Source organism: Mustela putorius, unplaced genomic scaffold (genome assembly GCF_011764305.1).
Source record: "Mustela putorius furo isolate JIRA1106 unplaced genomic scaffold, ASM1176430v1.1 tig00000151_pilon_pilon_pilon, whole genome shotgun sequence".
In the NCBI taxonomy this organism is placed as follows: domain Eukaryota; kingdom Metazoa; phylum Chordata; class Mammalia; order Carnivora; family Mustelidae; genus Mustela; species Mustela putorius.
In genome coordinates, this window is record NW_025421296.1 from 1157948 (window position 1) to 1185381 (window position 27434).

Consider the following 27434-nt stretch of genomic DNA (forward strand, 5'->3'; position numbering starts at 1 on the left):
TTTTTGTTCTTATTTCAAGGTTTATTCACATCAAGAAATTAACCCTTACTCAGTGTATTGTAAATACTTTTTTTTCTAGTCAATTTTTGTTTTCATTTTGTTTAGCCTTTGCCTGTGTTACTGTTCTGAGCAGCTATTTGACCACATATAAAAGATGTAATGAATATTGTCTTTTTGTATGTGTGTGAACTCTTTTTGTCTTGCTTAGAATGGATTTTACCACCCTAAGATTACAGAAATATTCTGCCCTACATTTTTCTAATACCTTTGTTTTTACTTTTTGAATATAGATTTGTAATTCATCTGAAATTGATTTTTCTGTCTAGTAGGTGATTTCATAGCTAACCTTTAGAATAATTTTTTATCAGTTAATTTGAAATTTTATCCTACATGATTCTGAAATTTTATCCTATAGATTCTGCTTGTGTTTTGTCTACAGTAACAGTGAGCTATCTGGTGTTGAATTGTTTAAAATATTTTGATTTTATAGTACACTTTGATCTTTGTAGTGCAAGTCCCCCTACCCCTGCCAATTTTTTTAAATATCTAGTAAATGTATTCTACATAACTTTAGAGCCAGTTCATTAAGTTAAAAAAAAATTATTTATGATTGAATTTGTATTGTGTTTATAAGTTAATTGGGGAGTTGTATCTTATTTGTAATATTGAACCTTTTTATCCAGAAGCATAAATTCATTCAGTTAGATCTTTTATGTCACTTAGTAAAATTTCATTGCTTTCTTCCTTTTCCTCTTGCACAGTTCCTGTTAAATTATTTCTGTGTTTTTTGTTTTAGTTTTGGTAGTATTTTGGATGAGTCCTTTTCTAATTTACTTTTTTTTCTAATTTAATTTTTTAAAAAATTCTAAGTTTATATTTAAACTGTATGTAAGATTACTTTATTCCTGCATCTTCTCAGTTGTTTCTGCTCTATATTTGCTCTTTTTCCTTACCTACTTGGTGAGATTTGGCTTTACATTCAAGGATCTTTTTGTCATCTCTGTCCAGTTTTATTCTAGTGCTAACCACATTGCTAGGGTGAATGCCCACATGGAGAGTTGTACCATTCACTTCCTCTCACAGAACTCATTCAGTGTAGATGATGTATTTCATCCTGTAAACTTGGACTGCTTTGCCAATATGCTGACCTTTGTGATGTCCTCACATAAATTGTACTTCATGATCCTTTTGAATGGGCATGGATTGAACGTTGTACTTCTGTCTCAGCTTTTTGGAAAGGAAGGAAGACATAATCTTCCTGTAAGTGTGAGAAGGTGCACTGAAATGGCTTGTACTGTTCTTGATCCAGTCAGGAGTCACAAAGGGATTGAACTTTATTTTGGTCTCTGGCACTTTAGCAATGGCCACAAAAGGCTCCTACTTCCTAATTTGATTGGAATATAGAAAAACCCTTAGTTTTCCATATTTATCTCCTACTAAGTTACTCACCTTCTAAATGTGTATTGTTTCTAAAACTTTTTTATTTGATTATCTTGAGTTTTTTTAGGTGAAGAATGTATTTTATCTTTGTTTCTTCTTTTACAGTATTCTAATTTTTACTCTTGTGTTTCTGTTAGAAAACATTGGTTTGAACTCCCTCTCATTAACTCCCTCTCTTCCAAAGCCAGTGTCCTCTTGAAGTATTTCCAGATTTCCGTAGCCATACCAAAGCTAGGATGTTTTCATTTGTTTGGATACCGGTGTTTATGGATATCTAACTACCTAACTTATTTTTTTTCTTTCAACTTCAAACTGGGTCCAGTATAAGATCCCAGAGGCTGATCTGCAAATCAAGCTACTTACTTGTGTTTGTGTGTGAGACCCTGTGTTCAGGATTGGGCGACTTTTCTAAGAGAAATATTGGGGATGGGGTGGGGTGGGGTGGGATCGGGTTGTTTCTTTTTTTTTTTTTTTTTAACCTGATTTTGGGGATGGAGGGGAATCCTATTTTTTATAGTATATTTGTTTTTTCATTAACATTTCCTTTGAGCCTTGAATTTTTACTAAATTTCCTCCTGACTTAAAAATCTTGTTTCTAATCTGGGAATTTGAAATCTTGGTACTTAATGTTACACCAATTTTTCCAAAGAGTTCAAACCAATTTAATATCAGTACATGGTAAAAATTTGCAGCCATTTCAAGCAGCTGGTGGGCTTTATATATATCATCGTTAACTGGTATCATTAAATGTTCTGAGAGGTGAATGTAAAATGTAAAAAGTATAGGTTTTTTTTTTTAATAATAATAAACTTTCAAAGAGAAAAAAAAAATCATGTTAATTATGGCAAGGAACCTCATTTTGTTTCTAACATTACTTTTGTATTTTACCCATAAGTTTGATAATTGCTGTTGTTTTTTGGAGGATACTCTATCAAATTAAGTATATGAGTGTGTTTGTGCCTGGATGTAATTTTACTTTTCTTTTTTAAGTCAGGATTATCTTGAATTTTTTCATACCAGTGAAAAATACCAGACCAGCAATTATCAAACTTACGGGTGAAATATAGCAGTAATGTTACAAACATTACATTTGTCTCTTGCTTATATTTTTCCTAGTAATTTCACTGGGATTCATCAAAAGAGAAGTTAATTTTTAGTGGACTCAATTACCACTTTGAAAACAGAATTCTGCACTTACATTTAGGAGATTATTGGAGGGAGAATTAGAGGAGAAGACATAGAGAATAATAATATATAACTCTGTTTAAAGTACTTTCTGGAGGCGCCTGGGTGGCTCAGTGGGTTAAGCCGCTGCCTTCGGCTCAGGTCATGATCTCAGGGTCCTGGGATCGAGTCCCGCTTCGGGCTCTCTGCTCAGCAGGGAGCCTGCTTCCTCCTCTCTCTCTCTGCCTGCCTCTCTGCCTATTTGTAATCTCTCTGTCAAATAAATAAATAAAATCTTTAAAAAAAAAATAAAGTACTTTCTGTGTATCCCAAATGATTTAATGTGCTTTACTTATATTTATTCACTTAATTCTCCCCCAACACTGGGATATTTAGGTGCTATTACCATTCCCTCTTTTACAATGAGGAAATTGAGAGATTTTAAGTTAACTTGTAGGAAGCAGTAAAGTGAAGAATGTTTTTAGTTCTTCTGAGAAATTTCCTAGGAAGGGAGGAAGGAAAGTATCATCAATGAATATTGATTATTCCTCTCAGAAATGTGAAAAAATGAGAAAAATGGATAGTAGCAGAGGTGTAGCAAGAATTGAATTTTTTTTTCATTGAAAAGATTTGAATATGTTTATTGAGTATTGGAGAAGATTCAGTCGTATACATGAGATTGAAAATGCAATGCTGCAAGAAAAAACTTGAGTGGGAGGAAAGTACTAATGAATGCAAGAAGAGATTGGTTTGAATGATAGTTCACTTTAGAAGTACAAAGGAGTATTTTTTCCCTCTAAAATGAGAGGAAAGAGAAAGATTATTGTTGATGTGATGTAAGGAACTTTATGGTGGGACAAGGGAGAATGAAGTAGCCTATGTTAACTTAACCTACTTCTTAGCTAAGTAGGTAATTTGTTTGTTAAGGGAAAGTGAAGGAGGGGCAGAGGGAGGCGATGTAATTGGGTGCTGTCAGAAAATGGAACAAGTGCTTTGAGGGATAATTGTCAATTTCTGATAATCATTATTAAATTTTTTATGACTTCTTCCAGAGAATCCTTTGCATAGTAAACATTTTTATATATGTAAGGTATGTATAACAAATACGTCTTTTTAAAGCCATAGCACATTAATACATACGTATATATATTGAAAGGTGTAACAGCATTAAGCATGTCTAGTATAAGCATGTTAAAGCTCTGAAAGGGCCACTAGGAAAACTGTTTTATGTAATGCAGAGTTTCCCAAGTAAGTTTTATCAATGAGTATCTTTTTCATGTACCAGTTGTTAATTGTAAAACATGCTTCGAAATCATCCAGTTTAATCTATCCAGGGTGTTCTAATTTGGATAGCAGAAAGGAGCTTCAGAGTTGGGATACCAGATACACTTTTTTCATTAACAAATTAGTCAAAAATTGGGCACATGTTATTAGTTATCAACAAAATAATAGCTACCACTGATTGAGAATCACTCGTGTTCTTTATGAATCGTGCGTATGTAGGTTATTTGTGTTTTGGTGATTCCTCACGAACATTATTATCTTTGTTGCTGATGTAGAAACTGAGTAAAAGAAAGATGAAATAAGTTATCCAGTTAAATTGGGAGACATGATTGATACATAGGTCTTTCATATTCCAAAATCTGCTCCTTATAGTATAGTATGTTTCCCTTGCTTATAGTTCTCTTTTAATTGGTAACATGAAATGAGCAATTTTCTCCCAGATGGCTGAGTTATGGCCACAGACACTTATTTGTTTCTTTTTAAAAATAATACATGTTGGGGCGCCTGGGTGGCTCAGCGGGTTAAAGCCTCTGCCTTCAGCCCAGGTCATGATCCCAGGGTCCTGGGATCGAGCCCCGCATCGGGCTCTCTGCTCAGTGCAGAGCCTGCTTTTCTCTCTCTCTCTCTCTCTCTGCCTGCCTCTCTGCCTACTTGTGTTCTCTGTCAAATAAATAAATAAAATCTTTAATAATAATAATAATACATGTTATACCTAGATTAATTATGGATAACTGGATATTATTTGCATTATCTCTTTGTTTTACTGACAGTCATTTATTTCTATTCATATTAACTAAAAGTATGATTACTCAGAGTGACATGCTGAAAAATATTCAGTGTTGTAGCCATTTCTTCCATGTGTATGTTCTAAAGGATATATTATTAGAGTTATTAATAGGTATTCTAAAAAGAGGAAGGAGGTGCTCATGGTAAAATAGTTTTGGAAACACTGCATAGTATATATTCCCTGTAGAGAGCATATTATAAAGACTATAATGAAGAAAGCTATTTCCCAGCGTATCTCTAACTACTTGGTAATAGAATATTTTTTTGAAGAATCTCTGTTAACATCTTAAGGCTTTAGCATTCATTAGAACCGAGCTGGTAAATGATAATGGAGACCAAAAGTAAGCTCCTGTTTTGGCACATGCCAGTTAGCCTTTGATCAGCTGAGTGTGTTTCCTAGCTAGAGCTACTTAAGGATTGTATTTGGATGTATTCCAAATGCATACTTACTACTAAGTATGCTGACCTTTAAGTGGTGCCAATACATACTACTTCACATTGCTTTTTTGCCACTGTTGAGTTTTAAATATTCTATGCTTTTTCAGTACACTTCAGTTAAGTCAGATGCATTTGCATGTTTTTTTATTCTTACCGTTTTAGATATGGGAGAAAGGACTACTATAAATGCAAGTGCAGATGGCAACATTGGAACTATAGAGGATGGTAGCGACAGTGAAAATATTCAAGCAAATGGAATTCCAGGAACACCAATTTCTGTTGCATATACACCGTCTTTACCTGATGACAGATTGTCTGTCTCTTCCAATGATACTCAGGTATCAGTGGGGGGCAGGGGGGTATCCTGTTAATCTCTTAGATGTATAGGCTACCAGCACCTTATGGTGAATATATGTAGTTGATAATGCTGGCTGATTATAATTTTGGGAAAATAAAAACTTGGGTATTTCTTATTGATATAAATCAAAGCAGTTTATCCCCTAAATATATTGATAGTTAAATTTACAACTCTAAGCTGTTTGGTATTATTCACATCTTCTCTATGCTCCCCCCTATTGAAATTGCATTTAAAAAGAGCATTTTTATCATATATTCATAGGACAGTTCTAGTATCATTGGATGAGAAAGATCTTTAAGACATTTAAGGAACTTCTACTTACTTTCATTCGGGGCTACAATGAAATCTATACGTGGTAGTGATAGGTTCTTCTCATCCTCCCTACCCCTGTATTTAGTGTGTTCTTATTTTAGATAAGGAAGTCCTACAGTAAATCATTGCCCTGTGTATAAGATTAAGCTTTCTTGGCTTTATTAACCTTCCTCGGTTAACAACTTTGAAACATTGCTTTGACAATTTCTGTTGTTTTATGTGTCTCTAAGCAGAGGATATAAAACATCAAATAGAACAAAAACATAAAACACCCAATGGCAGGTAATGGAAAGCATGGTTTAGGCCAGGGAGGAGATATCTTGTCAGAGCATGATGTGCTAGATTTTGTTAGTAATGGTATGAACTGAATAAAATTCAAGAGTTTTTTGGTGGCTAAGTGTGTATTTTCAAAGAATTCATTTTTTTGGGTGCCTGGGTGGCTCAGTCAGTAGAGCATCTGCCTTTGGCTCAGATCATGATCGTGGGGGCCTGGGACTGAGCCCTGCATCAGTGCCCTGCTTAGTGGGGAGTCTGCTTCTCCCTCTCCCTTTGCAAATCCCCCTGCTTATGCTCGCTCTCTCTCTCCCTCTGTTAAATAAGTAAAAAATCTTTATTTAAAAAATAAGAATTTGTTTTTTAAGGTATTAATTTACTGCTGGGGAGGAGCGTGGTATGTCAGATTAAAGAGAGAAACAGTGTGGCAAATTCCTCATTAGGTTTCCCTGTTAGCAGAACCCCCTCCATATATTACAGAATTGAATAAAATATATAGAAAGCTGAAATGGTTTTACACTGGCAAATTTCTTTATTTACATGGTATGTTAACTTGTTTAGGAATCTGGAAATTCTTCAGGACCTTCACCTGGTGCTAAGTTTTCCCACATTTTACAAAAGGATGCCTTTCTAGTATTCAGGTCATTGTGTAAACTGTCCATGAAACCACTGTCAGATGGACCACCAGATCCAAAGTAAGTCATTAGCTATTGTCCTTGACAAATACAATTTTTTAAGATTGAAACTTACTGTTAGATAGTCTTTGGAGTTTTTTGTTATTCTTGTCCCATAGAACTCTCAAAAATACATTTTAGGGCTATTTTGCTTTTTAAAATATGTATTTGAAAAACAGTGAGTTTGAAAATTACTAGGTATCTTACACTGTTTCCCAAAGCATACCAATAGCATTAGAGAAATGTTCCTGATTGAACAATTGAAAGAATTCTTATTTCAGTATTATGAGTAACTGTGGAGTTAATGTAGCCCTGTTACATTTAGCCTTGTGCTAGGTTTCTGAAAGCTACCAGTTGAAAGGTAATAAAACCTAAGAGAAATAAATTTTAAAATTCATAATGAAAGATACTACATATTATGGTCTGAAAAATGCTCTAATTTGATATCTTTCTCTGTGGGAAACAGGAGGTACTTTGAGATGGGAGTCACTTGGCTGATTCCTGTCAAATATATTAGTTTAAACTGTAGGAAAGTACCATTTTTTGTCAGAAATCACCAAATATCTTTCATTTCATGAGTCAAATATAACGAATTTTTGCTTGAGACTGAGTTTGGGCACTATTAAAGAACCATGCCTCGCTAATGTTGCAGCATGATGAGGTGCAGCACGACAATTTTAGGAGAACTTTCTGGAGAAAAAGTCAGCCTGGCCTGAGTAGCTTTTTAAAAAGGATATTGAAATAGGGGGAAAATGTAAGCAATACTACTTCATTTTTTTAGAAACTCTAGAGCATTTTGGTTTCTAAATGTCACCTAAAAAGAAAGACTAGAGACTGTTAGAATAGGGGAAAAAGAAAAACTTTGTAAGTTTTGGTAAACCACGTTTGTTATATTTTGTATACAGTTTTATTTTGTCATATTGTACTGAATCAGTGAGAAACATCTTCTAAGCCCTAAAACCCCAAATTCTAAAATCTTTTTAGGCCCAAATCCTGAGAGTCAGAAATATTACATTGATTTTTCTATTTTGAGAATGTAAACTCCATGGAAAAAGCATTAAGGTTGTTCAGATTGCTGTATAAAGTTGATTATACCCTATGTATGTTATAAGAATATATTCAGAATTTTTTCAATTTCTTATTCTCACTATAACAGGAAAAATAACCATCTCATTCCAAATTGTTGGAAGACTTTGAGGAGGAAGTAACTTAAGAATTTAGTGTTATTGCTAATTGCCATCTTTGCCATGATTTAAAAATGTTATTAACCTTTAAAGTCTCAGATATTTACTTTTCTATATCAACTGTTAAAAAGTGTGATTTGGAAAAATACGAATAAGCAGAAAAAGGAGAATTCTTTAAAGTACCCAAAATAAAAAGAAAACAAAATACATGATTTTAAGGAGTACTTTATGGCAGGGAGCATTCCTTAGTGCTAATAAAGAGTAATCTAGTTTTGGAAAGCTGCAGTCTTTAATATTACAAAGGATTCTTAAGAGAAATAATGTAAATTATGCTCCTACTCCGTAGACTTAAACCAAATATTTAGAAATTTTGTTCAAACATAAAAAAGACCTTTTTGGTCATCAGGAACATTAAACATTAGAACTGAATACAGAAGAAATCAAATTTTCTACCCCTAGAAACTGTTCATTTTCCAGAAGAGAATTTATGGTTTCCTATCTTGAATGATTTTTCCCCAAAATTAATGACTTGTAGTTATATAATTTTCTTTTTTGCCTTGCTTCTCTTGATGTTTTGTGATCTTGCTAAGATGATGTTCCAGGAATAGTTCGTTAAGCTTAAATCATAATTTGAAACCCCCCAGTGAAAATCTGTAGACCTGAAATTTCTAGCTTCTTTTGCATATAAAAGATAATTTGCATAAGATAATCATTTGATCATTTCTTCATTAATGAATGCCTTATAGATAGTAGTCCTTAATAAATGTTTAGCTGGGTGTATGAATAAATCCATGAGTGATTGAGCACATACTGTGTACAAGGCATTTTGTTAGATCTAGGTATTAAAAAAAAAACACAACAAAAATTTATGTGTTCGATAATAGTAAGCTACAGGTTTTAAAGACTACTGGAATTGAGCAGAAAAGATAATAAATTAGCTAGACTAGGAAGCAGTCATAATATTAAAGCGCTGGAAGGCTTCACATGAAGGGGAGATACTTTAACCCATACCATATTTTCGTGGGCTCTTCATAATCTAACCTCGCACTGTTTCTAACTTGATTTAAGCTTTTTTGGTGGAGGGGAGGTAATACTATATTTGCTGCACAAAGCCATCTTGGAAAGTTGATATGTAGCAAGTAATGATATTACTGATTTCAGTTTTATTTCAAAGATGGTAATATTTTTGTGATTCCCATTTACATGAAATTAAAATATTTCTTAGAGTTTCTTAGGTTCTTGAAATACTCGACCCTTAAAACATAACATTTTTAAGGGAGAAATCAAGAACAATTAAGTTTGTTATCTGTGGTGCAAATGTGACACCAATGATACACTATTTGGGAAGAATAAAGTAATTAGCTGCTAGAACATGTTAAGTGTGTTCTGTATTTGAAAAAGTTGCATGGGTTCTTGGTCTGTTGGTGTTAAGAGGCCTCTTTTAATGGAAGAAAAATTATATGTGTGAAATCTGATAATTATAATGCTAGATATTGATCAGAATATGGTATAATATATTGATCAGAAAAAAGGTGAAAATTTAAGCTGAAAAGGAGTTTTTTGCTTTTCATTATTAAAATATTTAGAATAAATGTGTAGACTGTTAAGAAATATAAATGTTCTAAAAGCCTCTTTGTATTTCAAAAAAGAAAAGAACTTTAAATGGTTATTGAAAAAATAAGCTTGAAATAGTCCTATAGCTTCTTCATACAACCAAAACTTTTAATTTTGTTTAGGGTTTTTGAGTAGCATACCTAGGCAAAAAGTATATTATATACTAAACTATTAAGTATTATATACTGTGGAACTATTATATACTAAATATGGCACATAATGTAGGAAACTCATGATGAGTTCTAAAAGGTGAAATATGCTTGTGAAAGAAAAGAACAAGGAATAAATATTTTTCGTGTATGAAGGAACAGTAGGTTGATTTTAAATATGTGTAAATGATTGCTTTTCCTTATAAAAAGTTTATGAGATTATGTGGTACTTGAGAATGTAAGTGGGACTACCATTATTAGTGTCAAAGCTCATTCATGTACTGTGCTTTTGTGGTAGAGTGTTCTGTTCCTATCCATTTTAAAGTTTGTGAAATTTTGTGGTACCAGGAAATATCTTTGGAACACCCTTTTATTACCATAATGCTAAATATGTCCATATACTGTGCCTTTTTTTTTACGTTTTAGGTCTCATGAGTTACGATCCAAGATTCTTTCATTGCAGTTACTTCTATCCATTCTGCAGAATGCAGGACCTGTTTTCAGGACAAATGAGATGTTTATTAATGCAATTAAGCAGTATCTGTGTGTTGCACTTTCAAAAAATGGAGTCTCATCTGTACCAGAGGTTTTTGAGCTTTCTCTTTCCATATTTCTCACTTTGTTGTCAAACTTCAAGACACATCTGAAGATGCAAATTGAGGTATGTTCTACATTGTTGGGTATTTCATTAGTTTCATGTTTTAAATCAGATTATTCATTCCCTAGAAAATTTTTCAGAATGTGAAATAATATTTATGAATTTTCATGTACAACTGACTCTTGAACCAATATACTGCTTTGAACTGAGGGGGGGCCCACTTACATGTGGATTTGTTTCAATAAGTGTTGGTACGGTACTGTAAGTATGTTTTCCTTTCCTTCTGATTTTCTTTTTCTTTCTTTAGTTTACTTGATTGTAATACAGAATATAATACAGCATATAATAGAATACAGAATATAATACAATACAGCATATAATACATATGATGTACAAAATATGTGTTAGTTGAATGTTTATGTTATCAGTAGGCTTGTAGTCAACAGTGGTAGGTAAGTTTTTGGAGAACCAATGTTACATGTGGATTTTTAACTGCACAAGGATCAATGCACTAAACCCTCACATTGTTCAGGGGTCAGCTGTGCTGCTTTTTCATTTACTCATTCAACTAGCATGTGCTTATGAAATATTAAGCACTGGGTGAACAGTAAGAATACAAAATCAGATTAGACACAGCCCTGCCTTCAAGGAGTTTATACTGGTTGAATGAATGATTCTAGATGTCTTGTGTTAGTTCAGCCCTCACAATAATTTTGCCATTGTTTATATTATATATAGTAGTGAATTTGGTTATCTTAAAAGAAAGCTTTAAATATATACTTTATCTACATGGTCTTAAGCCACCTAAGTTTTGGGCACTAAAAAGAGGCTATTAAGAAGGATTACATTTTTAGTGTTTTATTTTAGGAGTTCGAAATTTTAATTTTTGCTTTGTATTATTTTCCAAATGTGCAAATGATAAATTATCATTTCCCAGAGATTTGAGGTGGGTGGAACAATATTACTATACTTTATTACTAATGTTCTACAATATCTTTTAAAATTCTCATGGAATATTATGGGAATAAGAATAAGGCCTTAGTATTTTAAGTTAAAGGTTCATAAATGGGGCCAAATTTTGAACAGGAAACAATTTCTGGCACATATATATTGTCAAATTTTAATTTGTCTTATGTCTGTCAAAATAATGGGACATTTAACTAGGAAAAGTTGCTATTTTTTGATAATTCTTCTCATTATATTCAGGCATTACAATTAAAAGAGATTTTTAAAAAACGTTCGGACCTTTTGCTTCCTTACTAACCCAAAAATCTTTCATGAGATGATGAAGCATTTAAATTGCCATTAGATACTTTTAGAAGACCACATTCATTTAGTTAGAGACTTCTGAACACTGAGACTCAACTTTTTTAAGTACTTTTAAGTAGACTGTGAAATATAAATTCTTAGGGAACCAGATATCACAGAAGTCAAATAAATCGGGATTATTATTTTGTAGATTAAATTTGATGTATAAAACTTTTGGAAGCACAAATTTAAAGGAAATATTGGTAAGAAATTTTGTTTGTCCTCACATGGTGCATTCTCATTATAAAATTGTTGTAATATTGCTCTGTGTGTTTAAAGAAATAAGTTTAATTTCATTCTTCTTTGTCCCTTATGGAAAGCATGAGGATCAAACAAGGCAAGTGTAGATTGCTTTTGAAAAATACTACACATATTCAAATGCAAGTTAAGCTGTGTTCTAGTTGTAGAAAGCAAAGCCGACATACGAAAATCTAAATTTGCAAAGCAAATTTGAGGTTGTTATTATATGAGTATTCATTTTATAAGAGTATTCAGTTCAAAGTTTCGATAATGTTATTTTTCCATAGACATTAACTTACATGTCTGTATCAGATAATTGTTAATGCACAACTTTTCAAGAAAATATTTGCAGACAAAATGTCTTTGATACTCTTATTCTACACATATTATATTTTAGGTGCTCTATAAATCTTTAAAAGTTTGGGGTTTTTTAAGAGCCCCTGTTGATGGGCATGATGTCTTAAATTACAATTGTAGGCTGTTGCTTACTAGTACAATTTGATAACTCAAAGTAGCTAAAATTTTTATTTTCCTCTTTTTCCAAATCTAGGAGTTTTATTTAGTCCACAATTTGGAGAGTTCTAAACTTTCTTTTTTATTTGTTTAGTATAACTGATATTAACAGTATTATTAGTGTCAGGTGTACAATGTAAGGATTCAACATTTGTGTACATTACAGGATGATCAGTGCAATAAATCTAGTTACCATCTGCTATCTCACAAAGTTAATACAAGATCATTAACTATATTCCCCATTCTGTGTATTACATCCCATGACTTATTTCATAACTGGGAGTTTATACCTCTTAATCCCCTGTACCTATTTAGAATTTCCACATCCTCACTCCTTTGTCAGCCATCAGCCTGTTTTCTGTGAGTCGGAGCTTTGTTTCTTTTTTGTTTTTAAGACTCCAAATGTAAGTGAAATCATGGCAGTATTTGTCTTTTTCTGCCTTTACACTTAGCATAATACTTGCAAGTTTCATCCATGTTGTTGCAGATGACAAGATTTGAATTCTTTTCTGTGGCTGAGTAGTATTCTGTTGTACATATATATAATATCTTCTTGATCCATTCATAGACACTGAGGCTGTTTCCATATATTGTCTATTGTAAATAATGCTGCAGTAAACATAGGCATCATGTATCTCTTCAAATTAGTGTTTTCATTTCATTGTATAGATACCCATTAGTGGGATTGCTGTATTATATAGTAACTCTATTTTTAATTTTTTTGAGGCCATACTGTTTTTCATAGTGGCTGTATCAGTTTATATCCCCACCAGTGGTGCACAAGATTTCCCTTTTCTCTACATCCTCATCAGCACTTGTTATTTCTTATCTTTTTGGTAATAGCCATCCTGACAAGTGTAAGGTGATATCTCATTGTGGCTTTGATTTGCATTTCCTTGATGAATAGTGATTTTGAGCAACTTTTCATGTACCTGTTGGCCATCTCTATTTGTCTCCTTTGGAAAAATGTCTGTTCATATCCTCTGCCTATTTTTTAATCGATTTTTTGTTTTGTTTTGCTATTGAGTTGTATAAGTTCTTTATATATTTTAGATATTAATCTTTATTAAATATATGATTTGCAGATGTCTTGTATTTAGTAGATTGCCTTTTCATTTCATTAATGGTTTCCTTTGCTGTGCAGAAGCTGTTTAGTTTGATGTAGTCTTATTTGTTTACTAAATGATTTTATTTCCCTTGCCTTTGGAATCAGATCCAAATAGACATCACTAACAAAGATATCAACAAGTTTACCACCTATATTTTTTTCTAGGAGTTTTAGGGTTAAAGGTCTTACAGACAATTCTTTAATCCATTTTGAATTAATTTTTGTATATGGTATAAGATATTGGTTCAGTTTCATTTCACATATAGCTGTCCGGTTTGCCCGATACCAGTGATTGAAGAGACTGATTACTCATTGAATCTCCTTACCAGTAATTGGTCTATTCAGATTTTCTCTTTCTTCCTGATTCATTCTTGGAAGATTGTATGTTTCTAGGAATTCATGCATTTCTTCTAGGTTGTTCCATTTGTTGGTATATAATTGTTCATAGTAGTCTTTTGTCATCCTTTTTATATCTGTGAAATCAGCTGTAACCTCCTATTTCATTTCCAATTTTGTTTGAGCGCTGTCTCTTTCTTTCTTGGTGAGGCAGCCTGAGGGTTTGTCAATGTGTGTGTCTTTCCAGAGAATCTGCTCTTTGTTTTTTGATCTTTTCTGTTGTATTTTTAGTCTCTCTTTCATTTATTTCTACTCTGATCTTTATTTTTCCTTCCTAAGTTTAGGTTCCATGTATTCTTTTTTCAATTCCTTGAGGTGGAAAGTAAGTTGTTCATTTGAGATTTCTCTTGTTTCTTGAAGTAGACTTATATTGCAATGGTTCCCCTCTTAGGACCACTTTTGCTGCATCCTACAGATTTTGGTATGTTATAGTTGTTTTCATTCATTTCAGGGTAGTTTTTTTATTTCTCCTGTGACTCAGTTGTTCAGTAATGTGTTGTTTAATGTCCACTTATTTGTAGTTTTTCAGTTTTTCTTGTAAATTCTAATTTTAAACCATCGTGTTTGAACAAGGTGTTCAATATGATTTCAGTCTTCTTGAATTTATTGAGACTTTTTTGTGGTCTAAAATGTGAGTGATCTGTCCTGGAGAGTGTTCCATGTGCATTTGAGAAGGGATGTACATTCTGTTTTGGAGTTCTGCATGCTGCTAATGCTTGAATGATACAGGGTTCGAGACACTGACCTCCTGCATAGTTGTAAATTCATGTTAACTATCTGACTCTTCCAGAACTTAACTAATAGCCTACGATTGACTGGAAGCCTTTACTGATAACAGTCAGTCAACATATATTTTGTATATTGTATGTATGATATACTGTGTTACAATAAAGTAAGCTAGAGAAAAAACATTAAGAAAATCATAAGAGAAAATATCTTTACAGAGCTATACTGTATTTATCAAGAAATCCACATAAGATGGGGCTAGAGAGTATTATACTAAGCAAAGTAAGTCAGAGAAAGACAAATACCATATGATTTTGCTCATATGTGGAATTTAAGAAGCAAAATAGATGAACATATGGGAAAGAAAAGAGAGAAAGAGAGGCAAACCAGGAACAAACTATAGAGACCAAACTGAGGGTTACTGGAGGGGGATGGGTTAAATGTGTGATGGGTGAAGGAGGTCACTAGTAGCAGTGAGCACTGGGTGTTGTAGGTAAGAGACGGATCACTAAGTTCTTCACCTGAAACTAATTTTACACTGTATGTTAACTAACGAATTTAGAAAAAAAAAAAAACTTGAAGAAAAAAAATCCACATACAAGTTGGACTGCTTAGTTCAAACCCATGTTTTTCAAGGGTTACCTGTACATCTATTAGATCCATCTGGTTTAATGGGTTATTTAAGACACAGTGTTTCCTTACTGATACTCTGTCTGGATGATTTATCCGTTCATATAAGTGGAGGATTGAAATTTCTTTCTGTACTGCTGTCATTTTCTCCCTTTAGGTCTGTTAGTATTTGCCTTATATATTTCAGTGCTTCTAATGTATGGCACATATATCAGTATTCTATCTTCTTACTGGACTGACCCCTTTATCATTATTTACTGCCCCTCTTTATCTTTTATTACTGTCTTTGTTTTAGTCTTTTTTGTCCGAAATGAGTATAGCTTGCTTTTCACTTCCCTTTGCATGGAGTATCTTTTCTATTCTTTCATTTTGAAGTCTGTATGTGTTCTTACGTCTGAAATGAGTCTCATGTAGGAAGTAATATAGACGTGTCTTGTTTTTTCATTCAGCCATTATATATATATATCTTTTGATTAGGGCATTTAGTCCATTTATATTTGCAGTAATTATTGATAAATACTCAACTGCCAATTTGTTATTTTTTTTCATGACTGTTCTATTCCTTTCTCTTTTTCTCTTGCATTGTGGTGTGATGACTTTTTTTTTTTTTTAGCATTATGGTTAGATTCCTTTCTAATTTTGTTTTGTATATTTACTACAAGTTTTTGGTTTTTGGATGTGGTGAGGTTCAGATTTATCCCCTTGTGTATATATCAGTTTATTTTAAGTTGATCACAACTTAAATTTGAACACACTCCTAAAATGCATTTTTACTCCCTCCCCATTTTATGTTTTTGATGTTGCTTTTTACATCTTTTTATTTTATGTAGCCCTTAACTAAATTATTGTAGTTTTACTTAACTTTTGTTTTTTTAACTTTATTCGTAGCTTTAGAAGTGATTCATTTACTACCTGTACTATAATGTGCCTTTTCTAGTGAGATTTTTACTATTGTATGTTTTCTTATTTATTAGTATCATTTCTTTTCAGTTGAAAGAAGTCTTGTTACGATTACTTATGAAGACAGTTTAATTATAATGAACTCCTTTGGTTTTACTTGTCTGGAAAACTCTGTCCTTCCTTGAAATCTGGATGATAACCTTGCTTGTTAGAGTAGGTTGCAAGTTTTTTTTTTTTTCCTTTCACCACTTTGAATATCTCATGTCACTCCCTTCTGGCTACACAGTTTCTGCTCAGATTTCTCTTGATACGGTTTTTCCTTGTACACAGCTAGTTGTTTTTCTCTTGCTGCTTTAAGATTTTTCTCTATCTTTAACTTTTGACATTTTAATTTTAATGTGTCTTGGTGTGGACCTCTCTGAATTCATCTCATTTGTAACTCTTTGGGCTTCCTGGACTTAGATGTCTGTTTCTTTCCCTCAGGGAAATTTCTAGCCATTAAATCTTCAGATAAGTCTTCTGCCCCTTTCTCTCACTCTTCTTTTGGGACTACTGCCCTGATTGGTAGATCACTGGTCCTTACCTGTTTGGCTCAGTTTCTGTTGAATCCCACGAGTGTATTTTTCAGTTCAGTTAAACTGTGTTCCTTAGCTCTTAGACTTGTTTCCTATTTCATTTTCTGTCTTTCTTAAAGTTCTCATCCATTCCTGTACCACATTCTGTGAGCATCCTTAGGACCATTACTTTGAATTCTTTATCATGTAGATCACTTATATGTATATCATTAAGATATTTTTCTGAGGTTCTGCCTTGTTTTTTTGTTTGAAATCTATTTCTGTTTCCTCATTTTGCTTGACTCTCTGTTTCTGTGTATTGGGTAAAACAGGTACCTCTCTGTCTTCAGGAAGTGGACTTGTGCAGGTGATGATCCTTCTCATTCAGACTTGCCCTGGCTATTGTCCATCCCTGGAACCTTTGTGATTATCCAGACCCCTCATTTATTCTTGATAAGCATCTGTTGTTGAGGATGTGCCTTGTCCTGTCAGTGATCCCTGGGGAGGAATCTCATTTAGCACCTAGTTTCAGGCTATTTGGAAGCCACTCCCTCAGGCAGCTACTTTTAAATATGCAGATATATACAATCCTATTCTCCAGATTAGGAGATATGAAGATGTTCCTTGTGTGACAGTGACAAAAATCCTGACCCCAGGGAAGTGCATAAACTCCTTTGTTGGAAGCCTGGTCAAATTGTAGCAAGGCCAGGGGATGTGCAAAACATGGCTTCTTCCTGTTTACAGTCCCTGGGAGCACCTTTTTCACTTCTAGAGGTGAAGGAGACATGAAGCCTGTTCTCAAGCTGAAGCTTCCAGGCTAAGTAAATAGAGCTTTTTTACAGGAAGACCTTTTGTGTCTCAGTTTGCTGTCTGTGCAATACCCTATGGATGGTGGCATGCCAAGAACAGTCTTTCTGATTGTTACAGTCCCATGTTGCTCTGAATGCCAGCTCTCTTGGCCACCAGGGCCAGGCAGTCAAGTGATATTTCCTCTGTGGATTGCACACACTCATTGGCTGTAGTAAGGCAGCTGGAGAATGTGGGGGAAGGGGCACCCTTGCTGCCTTCAGACTTCTGAAAGGCAGTGCCTGGGGATTTCGGCAGTGCTGTGGCAGAGTGCCTCATCTTTGTGTTTGCTGAGTTTAGGTTGGGTGCAAGAGAATTCCACATGCGCTTGTGCTCACCAGCCTCAGTCAAGGGGCAGGGGAGCACTGCAGCCACCCATGCTCTCTGGCCTCAGCAAGTGTCATGTCCACTGCCCCTTGCTTTCACAGCAAGGAGGCAAACTTTCTTGATTCATGGTACCTTTACAGTTTCTAACCTTTTCACCGTGTACTTGTGCTAAAAGAAGTACCCAACAGTTCCATTTATGAAGTGGTTAGGTCTAAACAGCTTAACAAATATTTGTCTTAACAATGTAGTCTCCATTTGAAGAAAAATAATACAGATAAAATTTTTTAAATGATGTTTTTTATTTCATTCTTAAGTAGTCACAGTTACTTGGCTGAAATGTACATGTCTGTTGGACACTGCCCAACTCCTCAGACCTTGGAATCCATTTGGATATTGCTGCTGTTATTTCTTAGTCCTCATTGACTTTAATGCAATCCCTGCCCCTTATCCTAGCAATCACTAAAACTCAGGTTTGTGAAACTAATGTCACTGAAAGGAATGTAATATGATCTAATGTTGAAACTGAGCAGTCTTGTGAGGTATTCAACAGTTGTGCATTTTCCCTCAGATATTGTCATGCATCTCTGAGTTGGCTGCAGCGGTGCCTAGGGGCAGTGTTTAGGAAATGTGACTGTAAATATTTATTGAACAGCTGCTGTATGCTATGCACTGTAGATACAGTGCTTAGCCAGAAACACCTGGTCCCTACCTTCTTAAAAAGTTATGCTCTTGTGGAAAATGCTGCTGACATTAAGAAAGTAATAGAAATTTGTTGGATTTTGTGAAAGACAAGCCTATTTCAAGGGTACCTCACCCATTTAGGGAGAAAGACATTAGTCACCTCATGTTATCAGTATGCATTTCTGGAGCATATAAGCTCCCTAAATTTTAATGTGTGGCTTTTGGTTTTCTGTTTGAGTCATCCCTTCTTAAATCAATCACTTTTCCAAAATAAATTTGAATGTAGAAATTCTTTCTTAGCTTTTTTTTTTTTTTTTTAAGATTTTATTTATTTATTTGACAGACAGAGATCACAAGCAGAGAGAGAGAGAGGAAGGGAAGCAGGCTCCCTGCTGAGCAGAGAGCCCCCGGTGCAGGGCTCGATCCCAGGACGCCAGGACCATGACCTGAGCTGAAGGCAGAGGCTTTAACCCACTGAGCAACCCAGGCACCCCCTTTCTTAGCTTTTAAGTTGTAATTTACTTAATTGGGTTAACTCCTTTTTATTTGACATCATTTGGTGTAAAGAATAGTAAGAAATAGCTTGTTGTTTTCGGATAGTAGAGATTTCCACTATGTGAGTAATTATAAAAATATCATAGTATAAGAGGATATTTTTATTGGGGGCACCTGGGTGGCTCATTCGTTAAGTGTCTGCCTTCAGCTCAGGTCATGATCCCAGGGTCCTGGGATCAAACCCCACACTGGGATCCCTGCTCCTCGGGGAAACCTGCTTCTCCCTCTCCCACTCCCCCTGCTTTTGTTCCCTCTCTTGTTTTGTCTCTCTCTGTCAAATAAATAAATAAAATCTTTTAAAAAATAGTTTTTTAATTGTGTGGATTAGTGCATTAGATACATTTAAATTTAGGAAAATTAGGCACCTGTTATAACTTCAGAAAAACATAACTGATGAATAAATGTATAATCTTTGGGGGTTTAAAAAGTGAAGTATGAATTACATTTGTTTTGTAAATAAGTTCATGAAATTCTTACCAGAGGACTTTGCAGATTTCCTTTGTAGTGGCTGTGTGATAGCAAACAAAACAATGTGAAGTTCAGTACTCCTACTATGAGGGCTTAGTTTAAGTCACACACCCAAGTTAGCTGAGTACTGATGTTTCAGAGATGGAACTCAAAAGGAGTTGAACTCCAGAGGAGCCTGGATCCTAATCTCTGCTGTACAGCTTTGGGATGTTTAAAAAGTGATCACATATATGCATTACAAATAATATTTTAAACAGCGTTTTTTCCCTAATCACAGGTGTTCTTTAAAGAAATTTTCCTGTACATTTTGGAAACTTCTACCAGCTCATTTGACCACAAATGGATGGTTATTCAGACATTGACAAGGATCTGTGCAGGTATTTGAAATTATCTTTATTATCTTTCCTTATTAAGAGATATTTAAGGGATGCCTGAGTGGCTCCCCAGTAAAGCGGCTGCCTTAGTTTCAGGTCATGATCTCAGGGTCCTGGGATTCAGTCCTATATCTGACTCACTGCTCAGTGGGGAGCCTGCTTCTCCCTCTCCATATGCCGTTCCCCCTGCTTATTCTCTCTTTCTCTCTGTCGGACAAATAAATAAAATTTAAAAAAAAAAAAAACTATTTAAAAAAGCCAAAATATACTTACTTACTTGATGCCTTTTTTTTAAAAAGTAATATATTATATTGTTACAGATGCTCAGAGTGTAGTGGATATTTATGTAAACTATGACTGTGATTTAAATGCAGCGAATATATTTGAAAGACTAGTAAATGATCTATCAAAAATTGCTCAAGGACGGGGCAGTCAAGAACTTGGTATGAGTAATGTTCAGGTAAGAACTTTAAAAGCATTTTCAAATTCAAACTTGGTCAAGGAAGAGCTATGTGTTTTTTTAAAAGAAATTTTTGTTTTTATTCTTTTTATGAATTATTTTGTAGGAATTGAGCCTGAGGAAAAAAGGTTTAGAATGTTTAGTGTCAATTTTGAAGTGTATGGTTGAATGGAGTAAGGATCAGTATGTGAATCCCAACTCTCAGACAACTCTTGGTAAGGTGATATTTTGAGTTTTAATTCTTTGTCATTTCAAGTGAATGATATTTTGAAGAGGATAGTTCCAGTTGGCTTTAGGCCAGTTTTGTGACCTCTTTTTTCATTTAGCTGATAAAGAAAGCATTCTGTATGAGTTAAATATTAACTTTAAAATTAGGAATTTCCAACTTAGTTATCCAAACTTTTTTCTTCTAAGTCTTCCTAGAAATACTTGAATAATATGTTAAAGGGAAGCATATTTATACAGCTTTGTAAAAAGATAACTATAGAAGAAAATTTACACAAGCCAAGATATTTAAGATTGAATTGTTCACCTATGTTTGACATTTACCCTTACTAGGAGAAAAGCTCATAGCTACTGGGCTACCCTAGTATTCCATCAGTCAAGAGTCTTTTGAGGGAAAATTATTTCTCATGAGGCATGAACTGAGAGCCAGTGGCTACTTAGCCCTGCAACTGCAAAAAGAACTTTTAATAGTGCACATTGTACATATTCTAATTCCAGTGTGTTTTAATATTAGAGTATATTATCTGTGATAGCACTTATTATTTTCCAGGTATTGCATAGTTATCTAAGAAACATTGAAGTATCTTCCCTTGAGAGTTTTTTTTTTAACCTTTTACATATCTGAGAGATTAATTTACTGTATCAGTCTTTCTACTTACAGGTCAAGAAAAACCATTAGAGCAAGAGACAAGTGAAATCAAACACCCTGAGACAATAAACAGATATGGAAGTTTGAATTCCCTGGAGTCAACATCATCATCAGGAATAGGCAGCTATAGTACGCAGATGTCTGGCACTGATAATCCAGAACAATTTGAAGTCCTAAAACAACAAAAAGAAATAATAGAACAAGGAATAGATTTGTGAGTGTCCAATTTTAGGAAGAAATGTTACTGAATATTCTTCTGGTAGTACTATATCATCCATGCCCTGGGTTTCTCTACATCTTTGGAATATTTCTGTTCCCTTCTCATTACCCCCTTTCAATGAGTAAATTGGGCAGAGGTCTCTGTATCCAGGACTTCTAGTGACTTCTTATTCAGCTCTCCTCATTTTTTGCAGTCTAGCCCAAGAGACGTTTATAATGCACATTAAATTAATTTTGCAGCATACCTTACATGCTGTTGGAGAATGTTATCTCAGTAGTTTTACATTGTTCACTTGATAGCTCAGTTATAAAATCACCCATTGTATTTCCTAAGCAGATGAGAAGTCAAAAAATTTACAGTATGAAATTTCTAATAGCCAGCTAACTAACATTGCTTCTTTATAGGTTTTATATTTTCTCCTGTTGGATTACAAATGTGCTACTCTTGTTATTGATCCATTGTCACCAATTTCAATTTTATATGTTGGTAAGGTAATGACCTCCTTTTCCAACCTGGCTACTCTACCAGACCCACATCTTACAAAGTTTTCCCACAAAGCCAAGTGGCATCAGCCTGCTCCTAGACTGTCTTCTATCCAAATAGTACCATGCTGCTTTCATTCCACTAATAACCCATGTCTTTCTTTTTTTCTTTTTTTAAATTTTTTTTTTATTTCTTTTCAGCGTAGCAGTATTCATTGTTTTTTGTACCACACCCGGTGCTCCATGCAATATGTGCCCTCCCTAATACCCACCAGCTGGTTCCTCCAACCTCCCACCCCCCGCCCCTTCAAAACCCTGAGGTTGTTTTTCAGAGTCCATAGTCTCTCATGGTTCATCTCCCCTTCCAGTTTCCCTCAACTCCCTTCTCCTCTCCATCTCCCCTTGTCCTCCATGCTATTTGTTATGTTCCACAAATAAGTGAAACCATATGATAATTGACTCTCTCTGCTTGACTTATTTCACTCAGCATCATCTCTTCCAGCCCCATCCATGTTGCTACAAAAGTTGGGTATTCATCCTTTCTGATGGAGGCATAATAGTCCATAGTGTATATGGACCACATCTTCCTTATCCATTCGTCTGTTGAAGGACATCTTGGTTCTTTCCAGTTTGGCGACCGTGGCCATTGCTGCTATAAACATTGGGGTACAGATGACCCTTCTTTTCACTACATCTGTATCTTTGGGGTAAATACCCAGAAGTATAATTGTAGGGTCATAGGGAAACTCTATTTTTAATTTCTTGAGGAATCTCCACACTGTTCTCCAAAGTGGCTGCACCAACTTGCATTCCACCAACAGCGTAAGAGGGTTCCCCTTTCTCCACATCCTCTCCAAGATGTGTTGTTAACTGTCTTGCTAATTTTGGCCATTCTAACTTAACTGGTGTAAGGTGGTATCTCAGTGTGGTTTTATTTGAATTTCCCTGATGGCTAGTGATGATGAACATTTTTTCATGTATCTGATAGCCATTTGTATGTCTTCGTTGGAGAAGTGTCTGTTCATATCTTCTGCCCATTTTTTGATATGATTATCTGTTTTGTGTGTGTTGAGTTTGAGGAGTTCTTTATAGATCCTGGATATCAACCTTTTGTCTGTACTGTCATTTGCAAATATCTTCTCCCATTCCATGTGTTGCCTCTTTGTTTTGTTGACTGTTTCCTTGGCTGTGCAGAAGCTTTTGATTTTGATGAAGTCCCAAAAGTTCATTTTCGCTTTTGTTTTCTTTGCCTTTGGAGACATATCTTGAAAGAAGTTGCTGTGGCTGATATCGAAGAGGTTACTGCCTATGTTCTCCTCTAGGATTCTGATGGATTCCTGTCTCACATTGAGGTCTTTTATCCATTTTGAGTTTATCTTTGTGTGTGGTATAAGTTAATGGTCAAGTTTCATTCTTCTACATATAGCTGTCCAGTTTTCCCAGCACCATTTATTGAAGAGACTGTCTTTTTTCCACTGTATATTTTTTCCTTTTTTGTCGAAGATTATTTGACCATAGAGTTGAGGGTCCATATCTGGGCTCTCTACTCTGTTCCACTGGTCTATGTATCTGTTCTTATGCCAGTGCCATGCTGTCTTGGTGATTACAGCTTTGTAGTAAAGCTTGAAATCAGGTAGCATGATGCCCCCAGTTTTATTTTTGTTTTTCAACATTTCCTTAGTGATTCAGGGTCTCTTCTGCTTCCATACAAATTTTTGGATTATTTGCTCCAGCTCTTTGAAGAATACCGGTGGAATTTTGATCGGAATGGCATTAAAAGTATAGATTGCTCTAGGCAGTATAGACATTTTAACAATGTTTATTCTTCCGATCCAAGAGCATGGAATGGTCTTCCATCTTTTTGTGTCTTCTTTAATTTCTTTGAGTGTTCTGTAGTTCCTCGAGTACAGATCCTTTACCTCTTTGGTTAGGTTTATTCCCAGGTATCTTATGGTTCTTGGTGCTATAGTAAATGGAATCGATTCTCTAATTTCCCTTTCTGTATTTTCATTGTTAGTGTATAAGAAAGCCACTGATTTCTGTACATTGACTTTGTATCCTGCCACATTGCTGAATTGCTGTATGAGTTCTAGTAGTTTGGGGGTGGAGTCTTTTGGGTTTTCCATATAAAGAATCATGTCATCTGCAAAAAGAGTTTGACTTCTTCATTGCCAATTTGGATACCTTTTATTTCTCTTTGTTGTCTGATTGCTGTTGCTAGGACTTCTAATACTATGTTGAACAAGAGTGGTGAGAGTGGGCATCCTTGTCGTGTTCCTGATCTCAACGGGAAGGCTGCAGGCTTTTTCCCATTGAGGATGATATTTGCTATGGGTCTTTCATAGATAGATGAAGTTCAGGAATATTCCCTCTATCCCTATACTTTGAAGCATTTTAATCAGGAAAGGATGCTGGATTTTGTCAAATGCTTTTTCTGCATCAATTAAGAGGACCATGTGGTTCTTCTCTCTTCTCATATTAATTTGTTTTATCACATTGATAGATTTGCGAATGTTGAACCATCCTTGTAGCCCAGGGATGAATCCCACCTGATCATGGTGGATAATCTTTTTAATGTGCTGTTAGATCCTTTTTGCTAGGATCTTGTTGAGAATCTTAGCATCCATATTCATCAGTGATATTGGTCTGAAATTCTCCTTAACCCATGTCTTTCAAAGAGAAGCTGGAAGAAAAAATGAAGTTGCTGACATTTCTCTGTGGATCTAGCTACTATAAACTGTTAAAAATTCCCTTGTATATTGGTTTGCTACTTCTATAAAGCATTTCTTCCTGATTCTTAAACAGTACCTTTTGGTGAATGTTCAGGTTCCATTTTTTTATTGTTAATGTAAAAAAAAAAAGATAAAATGTGTACATGTTTATTGTCATAAAATTATAAAATTTCACAAAATTGCCTCAGGAAATAGCCATTAATAGTTCATTCATTCCAGTTTTTCAGTCAATATTTATCAAAGTCCCATCGGTTCCTGACATTATGCAGGGTCCTAGGGAAACCTGATGAATGAAACAGCCATGGCTTCTGAGGGACTCAAGGTCTAGTATGTGTAATCAGATATTCATATTGAAATTCTTAGCAAATGTTACTCAGCAAACATTTATTTGGTGTTTGGGTCTGTATGCCAAGAACAATGAAAGCGTTGGTTCTTGTATTTGAGATTACAGCCTAAATATGGGCAAAAATCGTTTTCCAAAATAATACCATGTATTGTCCATAATCATATACAGAGTGCTGCCAAGATATGATAGCTCTATTTGAAGTACTTGGGGACTATGTTGGAGTCATCACAGGACTTCATAGTGGAGGTCTTCTTAGTCTCTAGTCAGCCTTTCTGCCCCTGGACTTGATCTCTGCTTCATACTTTAGTGAGAATGCTTTCATGTTGTTATGCTCATTACACTCTTTCCTGACTATAGCACCACTCTTGTCTTGTTCTTCCTGCCATTCTGACCATGCCATCTCAAGTCAGTCTTCTTATGGGCTGTTTATCTCCTGCATACAGCTTAGCATTTCCAGAGTTCTGTCCCACAGTTCTTTTCTTACTTTGTAATTTCTCCTAGATGATCATGTTCTTTTTCAGGGCTTCAGCTACTGTGTATGTGCTAGCATGTCACCACTCTCAAGCGTTCCTTTAAGCATAAATACCTCTACTGAAGTCTAGACGCATGCCTCTAATTGCGCGTTGGACATCTCTATTCGGTATTGCTTAGGTTCTCACACTCAGTGTGTCCATAACATAAAAATTTATCAGTTTCCATTCTCTCCATAATCAACCTCTAATACTTTTAACCAAAAACCAAGACAAATACAACACTTCTGTTTCTGTATTTCTTACTTAGGCTAGTAACCCCAGCTTGCTACCAAATTTATAAGCTAGAATCCTGGGAGTTACTTAGATTTTTTTCCCCTTGTACTTAATCTGTCAGTAAATCCTTTTGAATGTACCTCCTAAATATCTGTGCTATGTATCTCTTCTCTCCATCTCCCACAGTTGTTCTCGCAAGTCAAACCAACACCATTTCTTGCCTTGACTCATGTAATCTTTTAATTGGCCTACCTTTCTTTGATCTTATTTATTCTGTAGTCTTTCTTACACTTAATTAGAATGATCTCTCTTGAATGAGAGATCTGTGTTTCTACCCCCCTCTTTTGCTTTTAAAGAATAAAGTCACAGCTTCTTATAATAGGATATATAGTACCCTTCATGATATAGGTCTGCTGGAGTCTAAGCTTCATCACCTGCCACTTCTTTAGCTCACTTCTTCCTTCCAACAACGCAGAGCTGTTTGTTATAATGTCGTGCTGTTTTATGCTTCCATGTGTTAGAATGACCCCCTTCCTCTCTGAGATGTTTTTTCTTTCTTTTTATGAAATACATAGTTCTTGTTCAAAGCTCAGTTTCACAGTCACCTTCCTCAGGAAATGTATCACAACCATCTCTGTTTGTTACTTCCTTTTCTGTGCTATCTTACCTTGTCAATACATTAATTACTGCATTTTTTAAAAATTTATTTTTTATTTTCAGATTTACAGTATTCATTTTTTTTTAATTTTTTATTTTTTATAAACATATATTTTTATCCCCAGGGGTACAGGTCTGTGAATCACCAGGTTTACACACTTCACAGCACTCACCAAAGCACATACCCTCCCCAATGTCCATAATCCCACCCCCTTCTCCCAAACCCCCTCCCCCCAGCAACCCTCAGTTTGTTTTGTGAGATTAAGAGTCACTTATGGTTTGTCTCCCTCCCAATCCCATCTTGTTTCATTTATTCTTCTCCTACCCACTTAAGCCCCCATGTTGCAACACCACTTCCTCATATCAGGGAGATCATATGATAGTTGTCTTTCTCTGCTTACAGTATTCATTATTTTTGCACCACACCCAGTGCTCCATGCAATCCGTGCCCTCTCTAATACTCACCACCTGGTACCCCGACCTCCCACCCCCCGCCCCTTCAAAACCCTCAGATTGTTTTTCAGAGTCCATAGTCTCTCATGATTCACCTGCCCTTCCAATTTCCCCGAACTCCCTTCTCCTCTCTATCTCCCCATGTTCTCCATGCTATTTGTTATGCTCCACAAATAAGTGAAACCATATGATAATTGACTCTCTCTGCTGCATTTTCAATTTTATAATTTTTAAAAAATCATGTTTGTTTTATTAGGGAGAGAGCTTCTGGAGAGCAGAGATTGTGCCTATCTCAGTGAAAAATGTTTGATTTTAAAATTAAAATTAAAAACATTGTAAGACGTTTGATTTATGGTATGAATTAGGACTTGACAGGAATCATTAGGACAGGACAGGTAAGGACATTTTAGACAAAGAAAATGACATGTACAGTGGCACAGAGAAGAGAAACATTTGAGGACTATTGATCAGTATGGCAGAGGCAGGGTCGGGGGGCAGTCATAGGATATGAAATGAGATCATTGAGTTGGATCCAGATTCTAGAAGACCTTATTCTCCATGTAA

At 35.0% G+C, this 27434-nt stretch overlaps 1 protein-coding gene and 1 pseudogene across 3 annotated transcripts in view; one reads left to right on the forward strand and one right to left on the reverse strand.

The window, feature by feature from the left end:
• Window positions 1–27434, forward strand: part of ARFGEF1 (ADP ribosylation factor guanine nucleotide exchange factor 1) — a 155963-nt gene that overhangs the window by 66092 nt on the left and 62437 nt on the right. For all 3 annotated transcript variants that reach the window (XM_045075690.1, XM_045075689.1, XM_045075691.1), the window contains 7 exons: window positions 5275–5450; window positions 6617–6750; window positions 10103–10337; window positions 19804–19903; window positions 20221–20360; window positions 20467–20575; window positions 21247–21448. In XM_045075690.1, coding sequence (XP_044931625.1) covers window positions 5275–5450; window positions 6617–6750; window positions 10103–10337; window positions 19804–19903; window positions 20221–20360; window positions 20467–20575; window positions 21247–21448 — 1096 coding nt within the window. The remainder of the gene's footprint in view (window positions 1–5274; window positions 5451–6616; window positions 6751–10102; window positions 10338–19803; window positions 19904–20220; window positions 20361–20466; window positions 20576–21246; window positions 21449–27434) is intronic.
• Window positions 900–2332, reverse strand: LOC106004583 (annotated as a pseudogene).